General features: G+C 43.9%; 1 protein-coding gene across 4 annotated transcripts in view; it reads right to left on the reverse strand.

Annotated features, from left to right (window-relative positions):
- ANO7 (anoctamin 7) overlaps window positions 1–20,295 on the reverse strand; it is a 66,970-nt gene that overhangs the window by 26,935 nt on the left and 19,740 nt on the right. For all 4 annotated transcript variants that reach the window (XR_007952790.1, XM_051991699.1, XM_051991698.1 and 1 more), the window contains exons 6-12: window positions 17,647–17,783; window positions 16,680–16,737; window positions 15,125–15,235; window positions 6,622–6,787; window positions 2,876–2,966; window positions 1,586–1,682; window positions 86–229 (exon numbers count right to left, since the gene is read on the reverse strand). Coding sequence is in view for 3 of the 4 variants with exons in the window: in XM_051991699.1 (XP_051847659.1) it covers window positions 86–229; window positions 1,586–1,682; window positions 2,876–2,966; window positions 6,622–6,787; window positions 15,125–15,235; window positions 16,680–16,737; window positions 17,647–17,783 (804 nt within the window). In the remaining variant the exon portion in view is untranslated. The remainder of the gene's footprint in view (window positions 1–85; window positions 230–1,585; window positions 1,683–2,875; window positions 2,967–6,621; window positions 6,788–15,124; window positions 15,236–16,679; window positions 16,738–17,646; window positions 17,784–20,295) is intronic.

The raw sequence follows: 20,295 nt of genomic DNA on the forward strand, positions 1-20,295 counted from the left end.
GCCACGGAGACCAGCAATGGAGCACATTCAGCCCGGGCTGGGCAAGGGGCAGCGGGGCAGGCCAGGTCAGGGAGGGCTGGCTCACCTCATAGTCCTTGTAGTCATAGCAGTCCCAGAGATGGGCCAGCTTGGCACTCTTGCGTTTCCAGTACTCCAGGAACGTCACGGCCCACAGAGACATGAAGACACTGAGGAAAACAGTCCCGCTGTTGTCAAAGAGGCGGCTGATCTGTGGCAGGAGCCAGAAGGGCAGAGGTGAGTGACAGAGCCTGGGGGGAGAGCAGCCCAGACTCCCCGGGGCTAACCTGGCCGGCAGGAGCAGAGCCAGGGTGCCAGCCCAGAGACAGGAAAGGCTGTGGATGCGAAGATCCAGAAAGCAAATCTAGGGGACAGGCGGGTGCTCGTCCGGGATGCTGGAGAGACCGCCACAAGACCAGACCATTGGGACACCAGCAATAAGCTGGAGATACTCAGCCAGAGGAAGAAGAGAAGGGGCAAAAGTCGGGTGCTTGGCCTCTGGGGCAGGACTAGGTCCATGGGGCAGGAGCTGTCGGGGATGGTTTGGGATGGAGCTGGTTAGAGGGGTAAATGGGGCCCCTCCTTGGGGAAAGGACAGCCTGCTGAAGACTGAACTAACTTGTACCAGAGGTCTCTTTCCACTCCAGGATTTTGTGAATTGGCTGGAGGTGGGGAGAGGGGAGCCCACTGGCTTTAAAGCTGAAGCTTCATATAGGGAACCGTTTACCAAGTCTGGCCATTTTGGGATAAGGCCCAGGCCAGCCTGCCCCTGTGCTTCTCCCAGCTCTGCCCCTGGCTTTCTGAACTTGAAAATGTTCTCCTGTCCTGAAATTTCCCTCAAATTCCTGTCCCCAGGTTTCTGATTTAATCTGGGGTCTTAGAACTTAATTGAAAAAAAAATACTTCAGGGGCAGCTAGGTGATACAATGGATAGAGCATCAGCCTTGAAGTCAGGAGGACCCGAGTTCAAATGTGACCGCAGATACTTAAAACTTCCTGGCTGTGTGACTTTGGGCAAGTCATTTAACCCCAATTGCCTCAGCAAATAATAATAATAATAATAATAATAATAATAATAAATAAAAATACTTCAAGAATTGCACTGGTTTAGCCTATATTGGATTACTTACTGTCAGGAGAAGGAAGGGAAGGAGAAAATTTGAAACACAAAGTTTTGCAAGGGTGAATTTGAAAACTGTCTTGGCTTGTATTTTGAAAAATGAAAAATTGAAAAAATAAAAAAATGGCTGAATAACTTTCAATATTATTGATTCCTTTTAAAATCTGATTTATCTTATTTTAGGCACTTAAAAACATTATTTCTTTTAAAGCTTTTTATTTTCAAAACATACACATGGATAATTCTTCAACATTGACCTTTGCATAGCCTTTTGATTCAGATTTTCCCCTGAGTTCCTCTGTTTGATAGATAAGGTTTGAGAACCAGAGGAGTAAAGCAATTGGGCCAATCATGTGACCCCCTCCTAAAATCCCAGATGTGGACCAGGAGAGGAAAAGCACAGAATGGCAGAAAAGTCCCGAATCCTTCCTGCCTCAGTGTCCTTACCTTCGTGATCTTACAGATGCTCGACAGCTTCCAGAATGGGCAGTCATTACAAAGGGGACACATCCAACGGTCCTGCTCAATGTCACAGATGTCTTGCCTGGGAGGAAAACAGTAGAAAAAAGATGAAAAGTAGAGAAAATGAACAAAACCAGCTGGAGAAAGTCACACCCCCTACTTTTGGGAAGGAGATCACTAGCAGACATTTTGGCGTAATTTGAGGAAGGAAGGAAACGAGCATTTATTAAGCACCAGTACACATGCTAAGTGTTTTCTCTCATTTGATCCTCTCAGTGGCTCCCTGGCAGGCAGGTCCTTAAGTAAAAGACACCACCCCAAATCCACTCTGTGGGCTCCAAATTGCTTTGTCTTGTTCTGGATAATGAGAAAGACCTATTTCTAGCTCATGGGTGAAAGACTGTTCCTTTTCTATTTACAGGGTGAGAGTGAGGGAGTATGGGATGATGGAAGGAGGATTGGAGACTCTCTCTCTCTGTTAAACATTTCCTGCTGTTTCTTACCCAGAATATCTGGGGTTTTCACAAAGAGCAGCCAGTAGGTACCTGGGGAGCCATGTCTACCTGGGAAAGGGAAACTCGGGGAAGGGTCTAACAATCTGTGCTCTGTGTTGGATTCAGGAGGTGTACATGGATAGACAGTGCTTACAGCTCAGTCTGGTGCTGAGATCCCACCAGTAACAAGCATGAAGGCAGCGAGCTGGCAGCCATGAGCCAGCAAATATTTAACAACTAGTTCTCCAAAACAAAAAAGTCTGCTTGACACATCGGTAAATTTAATCTGTGGCTTTATCCTTTCTTACATCATTTTCTCTAGACAATCAACAAGCTCGAGCCCAGATCAAAGCTGATTCCTGGGGGTTTCCAAGCTTTGCATGTTCACGCTGACAATTTAACAACATCCTCTCCAGGTGTGTTGGAGCTGGCCCCACAGTCTGGTTTCAAATTGGGCTTCTTCTGCTTGTAGTATTTAGCACCTGAACCCTTCTGCTTCTCCCCTCCCTACAAGGCCCCAGGTTAATGAGGAGAGGAAACCTCAGAACCGATAACTCAGTAGCATTCTGACCTCTGCCTCTAGGTCACCTTGGGTAAATGACTTCCCCCATAAAATGAGGGTGGAGGGGTCATTGAATGAACTGACTTTTGAGGTTCCTTCCATCTCTAGATCTGGGGTCCTAGGATACCAGGGAGCTATAGAGAGAATGATCCCATCTTTTGGTTCAGTCCCTAAGAGGGATCTCCCCATGGGAGCAGTTGAAAAGCAAGTGCTACTCACGTTGGGATGTCTGTGCTCACAGTGAAACAGCCCACTAGGAAGACCACGACTCCCACCACAGATGCCGGCAGGAGCCATGCCGTGTAAAAGCCTGAAACAAATGGAGGGAAAGCAGAGAGAGGCTCTCGGGGGATCCCAGGACACGGTGAGCCATGGCAGATTAACAGCTGCAGCAGCCCCCCCTCCCCCATGGGGTCCTCCTTCCCCTCTCCAGCTTTTTCTTGTGAACAGTTAAGCCTCTGCAAGGTGTCTCTGAATGCTCTTTCCCAGTTGATTTCAAAGACTCCCCCAAAACTCTTCATTCACCCCACTTCTGGGTGTAGGCTGTCCCTGATACATAGAATATATATATCTATGTATCACCTCCCTTCAGGGCCCGAGTCAGGGACTACCCCCACCTGTGCCCTTTCCTAATCTCTTCAGTTGTTCCCACTTTACGCCCCAAATACATCTGGATTTACTTTGTGCACGTATATTATATTTAGTTATTTGGGTACACAATTTTATTGAGGGAAACTTTCATTTTTGTCTTTGTATCTCTGACTGGTACTTGGCATAGGGACAGATAGAAAGAGACAGACAAGCAGACAGAGAGTAGATAGATATGATAGAGTAGATGATAGTGCTTAATGAGCTGGGTGGTACAGTGGATAGAGCATCAGGTTTGGAGTCAGGAAAACCTGAGTTCAAATCTGACCTTAGATACTTGCTAGCTGTGCGACCCTGGACCTTCTATTTGCCTCAGTTCCTCATCTATAAAATGGGGACACATGGAGAAGGAAATGGCAGACCATTCCAGTCTCTGCCAATTTGTCCACAGGGTTACACAGAATCAGACATGAACAAGACAGACACATTATCTGTCTGTCATCTATGTATTGTATGTATGTGTATCTGTATGTAGATATCAATCTCTCTGTCTTCTATGTCTCTCCTGTACCAGTCCTGAGGTAAAGGGGGCACATCTCATTACAAAAAGGGGAGTGTAGGGTATCATATAATTAAAAAAAAAATCCAGGAACCAAAAAGAAATGAGGCAAAGGGAAACAAAGGAAGAAAAAGTAATTTTGTCATTAGAATGTACCAAGAAGTGCCGAGGCAGAAAGAGAAAATTGATGAGAAGTTAGAGAAACTGATGACAAGTCTGGAAGTGATAGAGGATCTCAGTTATCCAGACATCTGCTGGAAATCTCTCTCTCCCCAAACCAGAGCTGCCAATAACTTTTTTTTTTTTAAGGTTATACATGTACATCTATTTTTTACATATTTTCATATGAGTCATGTTGGAAGAGAAAAATTAGAACAAAAGGGAGGAAAACAAGGTGAAAATAATGTGCATCGATTCACATTCAGTGTCCATAAGTCCGTTTCTGGATGCAGGTGGCATTTTCCATCCAAAGTTAATTGGGATTGCCCTGGGTAGCTGAATTGCTGAGAAGAACCAAATCTACAATAACTAATCAACATAACATCTTGTTGCTGTATACAATGTATTCCTGGTTCTGCTTGCTTCCCTCAGCATCAGTTCATGCAAATCTTTCCAGGCTTTTCTAAAATCAACCTGTTCATCATTTTTTATAGAACAATAATATCCCATTATTTCGCGTACAATAACTTCTTCAGCCATTCCCCAATTAATGGGCAGTCACTCATTTTGTAATTCTTTCTTTCTTTTTTTTGCTGAGACAATTCTTTCTTTCTTTCTTTTTTTTTGCTGAGACAATTGGAGTTAAGTGACTTGCCCAGGGTCCCACAGCTAGGAAGTGTTAAGTGTCTGAGACCAGATTTGTACTCAGATCCTCCTGACTTCAGGGTTGGTGCTCTATCCACTGCACCACCTAGCTGCCCCACATTTTCCAATTCTTGACTGCCACAAAAATGTTTGGTTACAAACATTTTTGCACATGTGGCTTCTTTTGTAATCTCTTTGGAATACAGACCCAGGAGTACCAATAACTTTTAATAAGAATGATATCATTCCAAAGATGAAGAGTTAGGGTTAATTCTCTTGAGCGCTAATTGAATGTTCCTCTAATCCTAACCCACAGCTCTAATTCTAATCCATGTCTCTCCTTGATTGGTGTGAGTGATAATTGTGTCTTCAAGAGATGGAGAAACCAGAAAGAGGGGATTCTCTACTGTATCTGATTCATATCAGTAGCTAGAAATGGGGTGCTAGGGTGGCAATGGTTGAGATGCTGTAGACAGACTTCTTAGAGTTTGTGATGGAAGAGAGAAGGACTGGCCAGAGTCCTATATGTGCCCTCGATTTTGGGAAAGCAGATTTCAAAAGTACGAATAACGGGGACGGCTAGGATTCCATGGACTATGGCGAGACTTACATGAACTGATGCTAAGTGAAATGAGCACAACCAGGAGATCATTATACACTTCAACAACGATATTGTATGAGGACATATTTTGATGGAAGTGGATTTCTTTGACAAAGAGACCTAACTGAGTTTCAATTGATAAATGACGGACAGAAGCAGCTACACCCAAAGAAAGAACACTGGGAAACGAATGTGAACTATCTGCATTTTTGTTTTTCTCTCCGGGTTATTTTTACCTTCTGAATCCAATTCTCCCTATGCAACAAGAGAACTGTTCGGTTCTGCACACATATATTGTATCTAGGATATACTGCAACATATCCAATATATATAGGACTGCTTGCCATCTAGGGGAGGGGGTGGAGGGAGGGAGGGGAAAAATCGGAACAGAAACGAGTGCAAAGGATAATGTTGTAAAAAAAAGTTACCCTGGCATGGATTCTGTCAATATAAAGTAATTATTAAATAAAATTAAAAAAAAAAAAAAAGGATCCCATGGACTAAAAATCTATAGGGAAATCAGCTCAGGAGGAGCTTGAAAAATGAAAATGCTAAAGATGTAAAAGGAAATGATTCCAGGGAGAAGGAAAAACAGGAGGTGTTTGAAGACACCAATGTCTTCAATAGGGAACTCAGCAAGCAATTCAGCTTTTGAAAATTATTAATGCTAATAAATTAAGCACATGGAAATGCTTTGTATGACTTCCTATGTATAATGGGCAGTGTATTTCTTGCCTTCTCAGTGGCATCCATGATGAAAAATGCTATCCAGCTCCAGAAAGAGAATGAATGAATTCCGAATGGAGAATGAAAGACGCTTTAAACATTTTATTTTTCATTTTTCTTGTTTGTATATGTTTGTGTATGTTTTCTTTTGCAACATGTCTAATAGGGAATTGAAATCACATTACCCGTTTTCTTGATAAATGGGGAAGGAAGGGAGAGAATTTGGAGCTCAATTTTTCAAAAATAAATGTTACAAAGTTTTAAAATGTTCTGGGAAATATTTAAATAAATAAAATTATAAAAGAGAAAGAAAAAGAAGTAAAGGAACCTTGATAGCTACCCAATCCAATCCCATAATTTTGCTAATAGGAAATTGAGGCCTAGTGAAATGAAACGACTTATCACAAGTGTCAGAGGGAGGATTTGTTCATTCTCTGGATCTCGGGCCAGTGCTAACTCTGCTTTAATATGCCAGGCAGAGGCTGATCGATCATCAGCTGGATAGGCTATCTTGGGCTTTCCTTTGGGGCATGAGGTAGACTAGGTAACCACTGAGGTCCCTTTTCCAACTCAGAAATGCTCTGATTCTGTTGTTCTCTGATTGACATCTCACTCCTAGGGTCCTAGTGACAGGAAGATTTATGTCACCATGGAGACAGAGATGTCAAAGGGGTTGGTTGGACTCACCCAGCCAGGCAAAGTAGAAGGCTATCTTCTCTCCAAAGTACCTTCGGACATGATGCAGCGGCTGGTACTTCATCCATTTGCTCCACTTGGCCCAGTAATGGTAGAGGATTTGCCGCTGATTCATTTCCTCGGGGGCCAGTCCCTCTGGGGGGATTTGGAAGGGACCCTAGAGAAGACAGAGAAACTTCTCAATCTCAGGGATTTCTGAAAAAATCTGCCACTGGCCCGAAGCCAGCATGGCCCATTGTGTTTGGAAGAGAAATTATTTGAAGGCTGAATGTTAGGACTTTGAAGATCTTTCTCTACTGTTGAGAAGCTCTCTTCCTACACAGCTAAGTGACATTTCTCCAGCCAGGGAATGATGTAAATGAGCCTGAGGAGGAAGATCAGAGGGAAAGGAAAGTGGGTGAGCGATCTTAAAAGAGACTCATAAAGGCAGAAAAGGGTCTAGTTGTGCCGCAGGTGATTCCAGCTATGAATGTTAATGTCTAGTGTGACATGAGATGCCAGCCAAGCTAAAGCGGCTCTGATGAAATCCTAGGAACAATAGTTCCGGGATCAATTCAACTCAACGCAACTGCATTTATTAAGCCCTTACTATGTGGGAGGCACCTTGGGAGATAAAAAGATAAAAAGACATTGAAACTCCCAGCAAGTCACCCACGGGGCAGGTAAGACATGTATGCAAATTACCAGTATCTGAGAAACAAAACAGATTGTGACAAATGGGAGGGGGGGAACATTTGGGGGTCCTAGAAGAGATCCAGGGAGCCATCTATATTACTGATAGCTGGGAAATATGGGAAATAGACCAATAAACATTGATTAGTTTCTTACTTTGTGCCAAGTTCTGGGCGAGGTGTTGGGGCTAGAAAAATAATCGCAACAAAATGAAATGATTCCTGCCTATAAGGAGTTTATATTCAATAGGGCACAGGGAAATGGGGTGATTATATAATAGAGAGAAAATAAACACAAAATAAATGCGAATGAGTCGGGGAGGGAAGGCATTGATCATGGCAATAGTAAGAATTATTATAGTATTTTAAGCTGCTGGAAGGAAAACATTTAGCAATAGAGATGGGTGGGTGGGACAGGGCATTGTAGCCACAGGAGATGGCACGTACCGTAACTCAGAGCTGGGAAAGGAAAGGAGGAGTTTTAGTTTAGCTGTTATGATTCTTACAAGGTACAAAGACAATGGAATTGATAAAGACAGTAATTATCTATTTTAGCCTGGTTCAGTATGATTGATCTGATCCTACAAGGAGATGTTATGGGCCAGAACTTGAAACAAGGTACTAAGTGGAACTGAGGAGACAATGGTTAAATCTAATTTAGCATTGATTTAATCCTACAACAAATAATGGTTTCCTAGTGATGTAATGATTGGTTTGTACTCAGTGTGGAGTTTATAAGCTAGAAGCTCTCAGGGCCAGACCCAGAAGCCCACTAGAAGCTCTCAGAGGAGGAGTCAGATTCATTCCAACTTCTACCTTTCTGCTGGCTGGAGGCTTTGGAGTCGGAGAAAGCTAGAGGCTGAAGCTGGCAGGGGCGAAGGACAAGCAACAGGAGCTCTTAGAACCAGGGAGAGAGAGAGGCCTCCAAGAAAGCTAACTGGGCTATTTTGAAGGAGACAATAGAGGATCTGGACTTTAACTCCTGGCTGCATTTGGGATGATTATACTGAACTGAAAACTAAGGCTGCCTCCAGAAGCCCCCCAAGGAACCTGCTCCCAGAGAACATTATATTTTAGAGAAGAACATTACAGTGCGCTATCCATTTTGGCAATAACATGGCATATGTGATTCCGTATAATGGGAAAGAAGACTGGACACGGGCAGACTGGTTTTTCCAAAAAGGGAAAATGATACAGGCTGCAAATGAGATAGAAGTTTTAGTGGACTCAACGTGAGTCAAGGTATGACTGATGCTGATCCTAAGCTGAATTGAGGGAAGGCAAGTGTTCAGGACTAGAAAGGAGATCTCCCTACTGTTCTCTATCCTGGCAACCCACATTTTGTGTTCAGATGTGGGCAGCACATTTTAGACAGGTCATTGATCAGCTGGAAAACATCCAAGGAAGAGTGAGTAGGAAGATGAAAGCCTCGAGATTACATCACAAACTAAGAGCACCTCCCGGATTGCCAAACGCATTACATGTATAGATTATCTCACAACAAGCCTGACCAGGTCTCCTGACTGGGCTCTCTTCACACTACTTGGTAGGGGAGAGGGTCTTCAACCCACTTTCTTTTTTTCTTTTTTCTTTTTGAGCTTTTACTTCTTAGTTTATTTATTTATTAATAATTCCAGCTTTTTATTGCCAGAACCCATGCCTGAATAATTTTTTACAGCATTATCCCTTGCACTCACTTCTGTTCCGATTTTTCCCCTCCCTCCCTCCACCGCCTCCCCCAGATGGCAAGCAGTCCTATACATGTTAAATATGTCACAGTATATCTTAGATACAATATATGTATGCAGAACCGAACAGTTCTCATGTTCAATCCACTTTCTTTCAGAAAGTCCAGAACAGAAAAGAAACTAGGATTGTAAAAACACAGCCAGACTAATTGGACTTTTAACAAATTGTGAACAAATTGCTCCTTTATTAAGAGTTAATCCCCAGCTGATAAATGGCCAAAGGATATGAATTGGCAGTTTTCAGAGGAAGACAGTCAAGCTGTAAATAGCCAAATGAAAAACTGTCCTGAATCATCAAAGATCAGAGAAATGAACATTCAAACAACTCTGAGGTACCATCTTGAACCCACCATATTGGCTAGGATGACAAAAAGGGAAAATAACAAATGTTGGGGGAGCTGAGAAAACAGGTGCATTAATGGATGCGTTCCTGGGAGAGCTGTGAAACTAGTCTAACCATTCTGGAAGGCAATTTGGAACGATGCCCAAAAAGCTATTAAATTTGCAAACCTTTTGACCCAGTGATGTTCCTATTATAATACACAGAGATCAAAGAAAGAGGAACAGCACCCCATATGTGCAAAAAAATTTAGAGCAGCTCTTTTTGACATGGTAAAACATTGGAAGCTGAAGAGGAGTACATCAATTGGGGAATGGCTGAACATTATGGCAGCCATGTTATGGCACATGAATATGATGGGATATGATTGTGCTTTAAGAAATACTGAAGGATATGTTTTCGTAAAAACCTAGGAAGACTCATGTGAACTGATGCACAGCAATATTGGAAAGAAAATCAACTTTGTCAACACAATGACCCTGTAACATTCTCTGTTCGGTTTTCTTGGGGTCTCTGGGAGCAGCCTTAGTTTCAGTTCAGTAATCACCAGGAGAGTAGCCAGGGGTTAAAGTAATTATCTCTTTTAAATTCTTGTCCCCTTTCCTGCGGCTCCTTGGTTCGGAGAGCTTGAGCTTCTGCCTGTCTTCTCTCTCCTCTGAATCTCTTCGAATCAATCCTGGCTGAGGCTCCTATTTTATATGCTTTACACTGAGTATAAACCAATCATTATATCACTAGGAAACCATTATTTGTTGTAAAATTAAATCAATCATACTGAACTTGGAGAACATCATGCTAAACTACATAACCATTGTCTCATCGATTCCACTTAGTGCCTTGTTTCAAGTTCAGAGTTCTGGCCCATAACAGACCCAGTATGTAATGCAATTCCAAAGGACTCATCATGAAATATGCCTCTTTAGATAAAGAATGGATAAATTTGGAGTGCAGGTGGGAGCATATTTTCTTCCGCTTCTCTCCATTTTTGCTTTTCTTCCCCCTTCCCAAAACATAGCTAATGTGGATATTTGTTATGTATTTTTAATGTATTTCGTTTTTCTTGCTTTCTCCATGGATGGGAAGGAAAGGGAAGAGAATTTGGAACTGAAAGTCAAATACAATTGAATTTAAAACATTTCTCCTTGCTTGAATCAGAAGGGGTATCTGGCAATTGAATGACCCAAATTTCCAGGCAATCTTTAAAAGACAGTTTGACAGCTGGTCAATTTGAATGAACCTAGGATAAGAGAGGACCTTTGTGAAGCAAGGAGTCCTGAGGGCAATGGTGGTGTTGGAATTGAAGAAGTGTCTTCTTTTCCCTTCCTATGAACTAAGGCATCGAGCAGCAAAGCTGCCTGATCAGTAGCAGATATCCCAAGAAAGGAAATTAATTCATGAGAGTTTTAGGCCCAGTGGTGGGAGAAGAGTCACAAATTCTTCTATCACACAAACTCTCTCCATACAGCAAGGTGGCGACGTGGGAGAAGTAGCATCTTCAAGAAATGTGAGTCCTGGCCACCGAGAAGAAAGCTAATTATGGATTCAAAAGTCTTGGCAATTGAGAGTCACGCTGTAGAGAGGACTCCATGCAGAAAGAACATAGAGGCCCTGCAGGTGCAGAAACGTGAATTGCCTTAGTCACATTTGTTCCTTATACCCACGTCCCCCTGCAATCGTACTCAAAATTTATATCTACTCTTTGTAAGGATATTGTATATATTCGAGGAGAAGGGAACCCAAGGTTATGGGGGTGGGGACTATTTTATAACGAATATTCTCACTACCTTCATTACATAGTAAGCTTCCGGATGGAAGTGACTGTCTTTCACCACTTATTATATCTCCAGTGCTTAGCATAGTGCCTGGTATATAATAGGTACTTAATATATGTTTATCGACTGATCTTAGTAAAAAATACTTTTATTTGAGCTAATTGTCTCTACAGGATGACTCTTGAAAGGGAAGCTCACTGGTGGGGGCTCACGAACTACAGTTTTAAGGATAGAAACTCATAGGATGCTCCTTGAGCTATGTAATGAAGGTAGTGAGAATATTAGTTATAAAATAGTCCCCACCCCCATAACCTTGGGTTCCCTTCTCCTCGATTATATACAATATCCATACAAAGAGTAGATACAAATTTTGAGTACGATTGCAGGGGGACGTGGGTATAAGGAACAAATGGACTGCCTGTCACGTGGGTCTGACTTGCCTAGAGTATAATAGAGAAGAGGATGTGTGCACAATAACTATGATCAGAGGGTGAAGACGAGGGCTAGACAGGGGCCTAAGAGAAGAGAGAAGGGGATGAGATTGGCTGAGAAACAATATGACCTGAGGATATTAGGGGAAGATTCCAGCTCTAAAGCAGGTGTCTTTTCTTTGTAGTCATTTCTTCCAGCTCCCTTATTTTACAGATGAGGAAATTAAAAAATAAGATAACTTAGGGGACTAGTCCAGGATCTCCCTGCTAGCGGGTAACCCTCAGAGGTAGAATTCCACCCTGTTTCTTCCTGCCTGCAAGACTGAAGTTCACTTGGCTACTTCTATACAAGGTCGAGATCACTTCATTTCCTGTGCTCTGTGCCCCATGGTAGGCTCAGCTCCCCCATCCCTCCCTCCCTCCCTCCCAGCCCCTGCCTATCTACATCAGTGACGCATAAAGCTGACCCCCTGTAGAGCTTCAAATGGCCAAAAGGCTTCACTTGTACTATTTTATTGGGGCCTTCATTTTAAAGACGCCTTCACTGGTGAGTTTTATTTACATAAAATATATAAAAAATGGTTCTGGGGTTGGGTTCAGCCTTCTGTGAAGATACAAAATGTGACTTGCTTTAGGCCTCCCGGCCCGAAGAATGCCCCTGGCAATGAGCTAGAATTCCTGCCTAGAACAAAGCTGCGGTGCTTTGAAGACAACTGGGCATGGTCCGGCCCTATCTCTGCTCTGATCTGGGTGACAAAGCTCTCCTCGGGTTCCTGGGATTTCTGCTCTTACCCTGGGGTCTGAAATGGGAAAGGTTGCCCTCTCCCTGCCTCACTTTCCTTATTTGTAAAATGAAAAGATGGCTCAGATAATCTTTAAGCTTCCTTCCATCTCTTCATTTAGGCTCCTATGGTTACTCCTTAAGACTGTCTTACAAGGAGACCAAGAGTGCAGGAAATTTGCTCAGAGTCCCAAAGTCAGTGAGTTAATAAGCATTTATTATGCACTTACTGTGCACCAGGCTTTGTTGCTATCTGTTGAGGATACCAAGGAGAGGAAAAAGCATGGTGCCTGCTCTCAAGGAGCAGCCCATCAATCAATCAGTAAGCAGTTATGAAACACCTACTGTGTGCCCTGCGCTGTGCTAAGTTAACATTTGAATAGTGTTTGGCTTTAGAAATGGAAGGATGAACACAAGCACAATTTATGTGACAGCAGCAATGGTCGCTAGCATTTCTAAATTCCTTTAAGGTTTGCCAAGGACTTTACACAAGAATTCTCTCATGGGATCCTCACCAAAACCCTGTAAAGTAGGTTCTGTTATTGCCATTTTATATAAAAAGAACTGAGGCAAATGGGTAAGTGATCAGGATCACACAGTTAGTAGGTGTCTGAGTCTGGATTTGAATTCAGATCTTCCTGACTCAAGGTCCAGCTCTCTATGCACTGTGGTGCCCCCAGCTGCCTATTCATCTTTTTTTTTTTTTAATAGCTTTTTATTGACAAAACATATGTATGGGTAATTTTTCAATATTGACCCTTGCAAAAACTTCTGTTCCAACTTTTCCCTTCCTTCCCTCCACCTTCCCTAGATGGCAGGTGGTCTCATACATGTTAAATAAGTTAAAGTATATGTTAAATACAATATATGTATAGATGTTTACATAATTATCCTGATGCATAAGAAAAATCAGATTTAGAAAGAAGGTAAAAATAACCTGGGAAGAAAAACAAAAATGCAAGCAAACAACAACAGAAAGAGAGCAAATGCTGTGTTTTAGTCTACACTCATTTCCCAGGGTTCTTTCGCTGGGTGTAGGTGGTTCTGTTCGTTACTGATCAATTGGAACTGATTTGGATCCTCTCATTGTTGAAGAGGGCCACGTCCATCAGAATTGATCCTCATATAGTATTATTGTTGAAGTATAGAATGATCTCCTGGTCCTGTTCATTTCACTCAGCATCAGTTCCTGTCAGTCTCTCCAGGCCTTTTTTTGAAATCATCCTGCTGGTCATTTCTTATAGAACAATAATATTCCATAACATTCATGTACCATTATTTACTCAGCCAATCTCTAATTGATGGACATCCATTCAATTTCCAGTTTCCAACCACTACAAAAAGCTGCCTATTCATCTTAAAAACTTTATTTTTAATAATGACTCTACCCAGTAGAAACTCTTGAATGCTTAGTTTTTTTCCTAAGGAATATTTTGGGAAGCTCTCAGTTGCTTTTATCTCCCTTTGTCCCTTCCTTTTTATCTTTGTATACCTGCAGCCTTGCCCTGGGCTTTAACAAATATATATTCAGTCGAGATCAAATTGTTTGGCTGATCCCAGACCCGCGGAGTCAATAATGTGCCCCGACAGGGATTCCTCCACCACCCTGCCCTTTAGCAGATAATCCCATGGAACTCTCTGTCATGGCGCACATTTTCCTTGCCCCACTTAATGACATGAGGCACTTATGTCCTCAAGACTTGTGTTTTCCCTAGTGATTTGGGAGCCAATGGTAATAGTAACATCAATGATGAGAGGCAGTATGGTAGCAGATCAAGTCCCCCCTACTCCTCAGCTGAGCAGTGTAAGCAGGAGGTTCTGGAAGGCTCTCAAGGACAGACCACTTGTCCTTCGGCCACGGTGGAGGGAGTTTCCCAATCTTGAGTTTTCCCCCTTGCTGACCCTGACCCTTTTCCTTCCTATTAACCTGCACCCTTTCTCTGGCCACAAAAATCAATCCAGTAGGGGAATAATTTCTGAAAAAGGCTTGGTAATCAATTGTCCTCTAGCTTCACTTACTGGTCCCACAACATCCCAGGCCAAAGCAGCCTCCCTGGCCACCTCTCTCCCACAAGCCTTGTCTCCTGCTAATTAGATAGTAAGCTCCCCGAGGGCAGCCACTGTCAGCCAGTCCAGCAGAGTAGGCATCTAAGTGCTTATTTATTAAGCATTTATTAAGTGCTTACTGTATGCCAGGCGTTGTACTTAGTGCTGGGGATACAAAGAAAGAAAGACAAAAATATAGGCCCTCCCCTCGAGGAGCGTAGTCCAAAGGGCAAACAACATGTCAATAATGAGGCGGGTACAAAATAGTGAATGAAGGACGTTGGGAAGGGGAAGCAGCCTTTTTGTCTCTGTTGTCTCCAGGGATTTGCATACAGTAAGTGCCTAATGCATGCTTTTTCACTCATTTGTTCACTTACCATTCCTAGCACTCCCTGGCCACTCTGCCACCTTCCTCAATTAGATTATAAGCTGCCTGTGGGCAAGGGACTGGCTCTCTTTTGTCCTTATATACCCAGAGAATAGCTCAGTGCTTGAGATGTGAGAAATACTTAAATGAATTTTTTCTTAGCCATCCATTCATCAGGTAGTTCACTGGCTCACTCCTTCATTTATTCACTCACTCATTCATCCTTCCATCCATCTTTTCATCCACCTGTCCATTTGTTCGTCCGCCCGTTTGTTTGTTCATTCATCTGTTCATTCACTCGCAGACAGGCAGACAGGAGTGGCAAGGGTATGACTCACATCATGCGGAGGAAACGCCGCCTTGAAGACTTTCTCAGACAGCAGATGCTCGATCCCAAATAGCCCTCTCCTTTCGTGCCCAAAGCTTGTCTTCTCTAGGATCTCATAGAGCTGGGGAATGGAGTGAGGGGTAAGAGGGTGATGAAGGGAGGCAGTGGGTACCTCACTTCCCCCACTGGGCCCATCCAGCTCACCCATCCCTGCAGCCAGAAACACTTTCAAGAGAATTTTAGGCCAGAACTTGCTGGGAATTAAGTGATGGCTAAAGGTGACATCTATGGCTCCCCTGTCCTTAAAATACAATCACAGCCAGGCTTGGCTGTTCTGATAGCTGGTGTGGGGAGGAGGAGCCCTCCATTCCCAAATGGCAGATAGGGAGCGGTAAATACATGATGGACATCAGTGACTTTTTTTTATGCTGAGAAAATATTTAATATTCTGAGTATTTCTAAGGATTTGTAGGCTTCCACTCATCAATCGAAATGGTTTTGACCAAATATCATTTCCCAGTGTTTCTGAACATGTTTCTCCAAAGAATTGCATACTATTAGCAGCCATCTGAAAGGCTGTTCCAAATAAGAGAAACAGAGATCAGAACATCTGTGAAGTTTCTCCTCCCATCCAGCAAATTGGCAAAGATGACAAAATACGGAAGGAAGCAACGTTAGAGAAGAGTTGCGAAAAGCTAGGTATGCTAATACATTGTTGGTGGAGCTGTTAAAGCCATTTTGGGAAACAGTTTGGAATTGTGCAAATAAAATGACTAAAATGTCTACACTCTTCGATCCAGAGGTTACTACTTGCCATATATTGCAGTTTTGTGGATGGATGACAGAAAGGCCCTTTTTATACTAAAATATTTCTAGCCAAACTTTGGGGTGGTAAAATATTAATGACTTTTAAAAGATGTTACGATTTTGCTGTTCCAGATGGACTGACCCAAAAGAAGATAATGTGGACAGCAGAGAGGGCACTGTATTTAAAATCAGAGAATCCGGTTTGAATTCAGACACTAGCTGTGTGAACTTGGGCAAACCATTCCATCTCTCTGGACCTCAATTTCCTCCTCTGTAAAAAGAGGGGTTGGATGACATGACCTCTGAGGGCCCTTCCAACTGTTAATTTACCATCCCCTCGACTTTCAGTCTCAACTCAATCCAACAAGCGTCGACTGGAGTTAATGATGTGTCCGGCCCTTGGCGTCTCACACGAGTGAGATAGTTCCTGTCCTCATGGAGCTTCTAGTGTTTTGTCTGTATCTACTCTCTCATCCAGACCAATAACAGTGGCCGGCATTGAAACAGCACTTGGGAGATTTAGACTTCGGTCCCTGAGGAGGAGTATTATTCTCATTGGGAAGAGGGAACAGGCTCAGTCACACAGCTAGTGAACCTCAAAGGAAGAATTCGAATCCAGGACTCTCCTGACCTCCAGCCCAATGCTCATCCCTGTCTGCCAGCAGAGACCCTAAGCAAGGATTCCTAAGCCAGATGCATTGCCCACGTCCTTTTTTGGTCTCGACCCCAGGGGACAAGAGGCTGAGTTATTCACTTACAATCTGGTGCCTGATGGTGCTGGCAAAGAAAGTCTTGGGACTGTTACTGCCCAGGAACCTGCAACCATCAGACAAATTGAATTCATCAGATGAGCTCACAGTGAGTCAGCAGTTGATATGATGACTGAGAAAGCTCAGGAAATGTGGAGCTTCAGGAGGAGCCAGGCTGTGTTTGCAGCTCCGGGCTTGGTTCTGGGGATCGTAGTTTAGAAAGGATATTGAGAAGCTGGAGGAAAAGCCAGTATGCTGATGCACCTGGAGATAATGCCATCCTAGTGGGAGATACTCAGCAGGAGCAGATAGGAGAGCTGTCTCTCTATCTGAAGGAGAGATCAACCTGGCCTTGCCTGACCTTGGAGGAGAGAACCAGAAGCAGCAGGTGGGAGTTACAGAGAGCTGGATCCCAGTTTAATGCCTGACAATGAGGTCATCCCTGAGTGTAATGGGCTATCCCTGAGTGGAGTGGGCTATCCCCTAGTGGAATGGACTATCCTTGGGTGGAGTGGGCTATCCCCTAGTGGACTGGACTATCCTTGGGTGGAGTGGGCTATCCCCTAGTGGAATGGACTATCCTTGGGTGGAGTGGGCTATCCCTGAGTGGAGTGGGCTATCCTCGTGTGGAGTGGACTATCCCTGAGTGGAGTGGGCTATCCTCGTGTGGAGTGGACTATCCCCTAGTGGAATGGACTATTCTTGTGTGGAGTGGGCTATCCCCAAGTGCAGTGGGCTATCCTCAAATGGAGAAGACTCCTTCAGGAACCAGTGAGTTCCCCATCAGAGAGATGGGAACCTGGACTTTTTTTCAGGTGTGGCTTGGGCTCCATGGCCACTGAGGTCCTGTTTTCTCTGGACTTGGCCATACTCGGGACAGGGCTAAGAAAGCCTGGAGGGGAAGTGAGGGTTCAGGGGCTTTGTGCTTGGGACAGTGGTGGGATGTGTCTGTGCACAGCTGGGTGGGAGATCTTACCTGGATAACTTGGTCCCCTTGAACTGGCAAGTATAGTAGTCCTGAGGCCTGTGGGGAACCTCCTCATCCAGTGGGTTTCGTATGCCTAGTTTTCTCATCAGTTTAGTAGACCCATGGGAGGACTGAGCGGGCAAGGCCTTTGTGGAAACAGCCGAGAACCAGGATCAGTCCCCCTCACGCTCTTATTTCAGACCTACTGGGCGAGGCCCCAAGAAGGGCTTGTGATCTCATTCTTTCAGACCATCACTCGCTCTGTCAATGAGACTTGGGGAGCCGCCTGGGGTCAAATAACTTCCCGGGCTCACACAGACAGCCCCAGTCAGAGCCGGGGCTGATTTTTGTTGTGATTTTACCTAGATACTATATTTAATGTACTTTTCTTTCATAGGATCATAAATTGAAAGGGAACAACTTTCCCTTATTACAGTGGAGGAAGTTAAGGGTAATAAAGACTCAGTGACATCCCCCAAATCACATAGATAGTAAAGGATTCAAACCTACGTTGTTAACTCTAGTTTTTTCTTTTTGGATGGGTTGGTGTGGGCCAACAATCCTCACCAAGTGGCTAGCTTTCTGGGGGTGAGCTTCTCCCCCCTCAAAGGTTAAAGGTTAAAGGGTTACTGAGTCGGGAGGAGATGCAAAATTGTCAAGACAGACAGCATCCCCAGAACAAGAGAAAAGCTGTCATCTGAGAGCTGGGTGGATGGGTCTAGTGGTAAGCGCACGGGAGGACCAGTGTATGGCTGTGTGCGCCATACCATGTCCGATGGTCGCCCCGGATGTTAGGTGGACCCATTGTGGGAGGCCATGGGCAGGATTACACAGGACGGGGAGACTGGGCTAGGCTATGGTCTACACCATTCGGAGGAGGGCCCATCTTCAAGAGGTGCTGGGTCCATCCAAGTATTTAACACATGTTTCTGTGTTTGTGTAGCACTGGACCCTCATAACCGCTCTGTGAGGAATCCAATGGAGCAGAAGGAACTTAGCACTTGGGGAGACCTAGGCTGGAACCCCACTTCTGACACTGGCTTGAACAGAACCTAATTCTCTCGGGCTCAGTTTTTGTGTCTATGGCATTCTAAAGCTGAGGGTGGGACAGAATGGGGCAGGTTTTGGGGAGGGGGCTCTAATGCCTTCCTCGTGGCATCATTGCAAGGTTCAGTTGCTTGCAGTTTGTACAGAAGCAGTGAGTTGGAGGGCAGATACTTAACCAGCTGTGTCATTTTAGGACATCGAATCTCAGTTTCCTCATCTGTAAGATGGGGATGATAATACATGTACTGAAGACCTAATTAGGGCAGCTAGGTGGTGCAGTGGGTGGGGCTGCAGTCAACAAGATGTGAGTTAAAATCCAGTCTCCAACTCTTAATAGCTTTGTGATTTGGGGCAAGTCACTTAATCCCTAGTTGCCTCAGTTCCCTTCTCTAAAATGGGGACTCACTGGAAAAGGAAAGGGCAAATGCTCCAGTATCTTTGCTAAGTTGGTGAGTCATGAAGAGTGAGACCCAACTGAACAACACGGACCTTGAGGTATCATACCAGGAAAGCCCTTCGGAGATCTCCAAGAGCTCATCTTGGCTGCTGTCCAAACGGAGCCTCAGCAGGACCTGGTCTGATTGGCTCAGAGGAGGCTGAAGCAGGAAGGGACCATTCATCCCGCCCGGCGTTTTTAGCCTAGGGTCTGTGATTAAATCTTGGAATTGGAAAAAACCATCCTATCTTTATCTTCATATGAGCCTCCCAATGAAGTTCAGCATCTCCTTCAGTTATGAAGGAAAGGAACAGCTCACAAACTTGCCCATGGGCTCCCAAGCCTTCCGGAGGGGCCCCGACACACCCCTGAGCTAGTTAACTCCCTCATTTACAGATGAAGGAATAAAAGCCCAGAAGACTAAACAGCAGTCTGGATTTAAACCATGGAATCTGCATGACAAACCCTAATTTATCCATTGCACCACACTGCTTCTCTTGCTAGACAAGGTTCCTTGAAAGCAGAGACGTGTCTCAATCATCTGAATATTTTATGGTGCCTACTAGAGTATTTTGCATATAGCAAACACCCAACAAATGGCTGTTGGATGGATAGATACATAGATGGCTGTCCATCTGCTTGGATAGATAGATGTAAAAATGAATGAATGGATGGATAGATGGATGGATGGATAAATAGATGGCTGGCTGGCTAGATAGCTGCTTGCCGGGATAGATGGATAAATAGATGAATTAATGGATGGATAGTTGGATGGATGAATAAATAGATGGATGGATAGATGTCTGCCTACCTGCCTGGATAGATAGATGCATGAATGAATGAATGGATGGATAGATAGATGTATAGATGGCTGCCTACCTGCCTGGATATATAGATGGATGGATGGATGGATGGATGGATAAATAGATGGATAGATAGATGGCTGCCTAATTGCCTGGCTAGATAGATGTAAAATGAATGACTGGATGGATAAGAGGGATGGATGCATTGATGGATGGATGGATGGATGGCTAGATAGTTGCTTGCCAGGATAGATGGATAGATGAATGATGGATGGATAGTTGGATGGATGAATGGATGGATAGATGTATAGATGGCTGCCTACCTGCCTGGATAGATAGATGTAAAAATGAATGAATGGATGGATAGAGGGA

The sequence above is a fragment of the Antechinus flavipes genome, chromosome 3, assembly GCF_016432865.1.
Source record: "Antechinus flavipes isolate AdamAnt ecotype Samford, QLD, Australia chromosome 3, AdamAnt_v2, whole genome shotgun sequence".
NCBI lineage: Eukaryota > Metazoa > Chordata > Mammalia > Dasyuromorphia > Dasyuridae > Antechinus > Antechinus flavipes.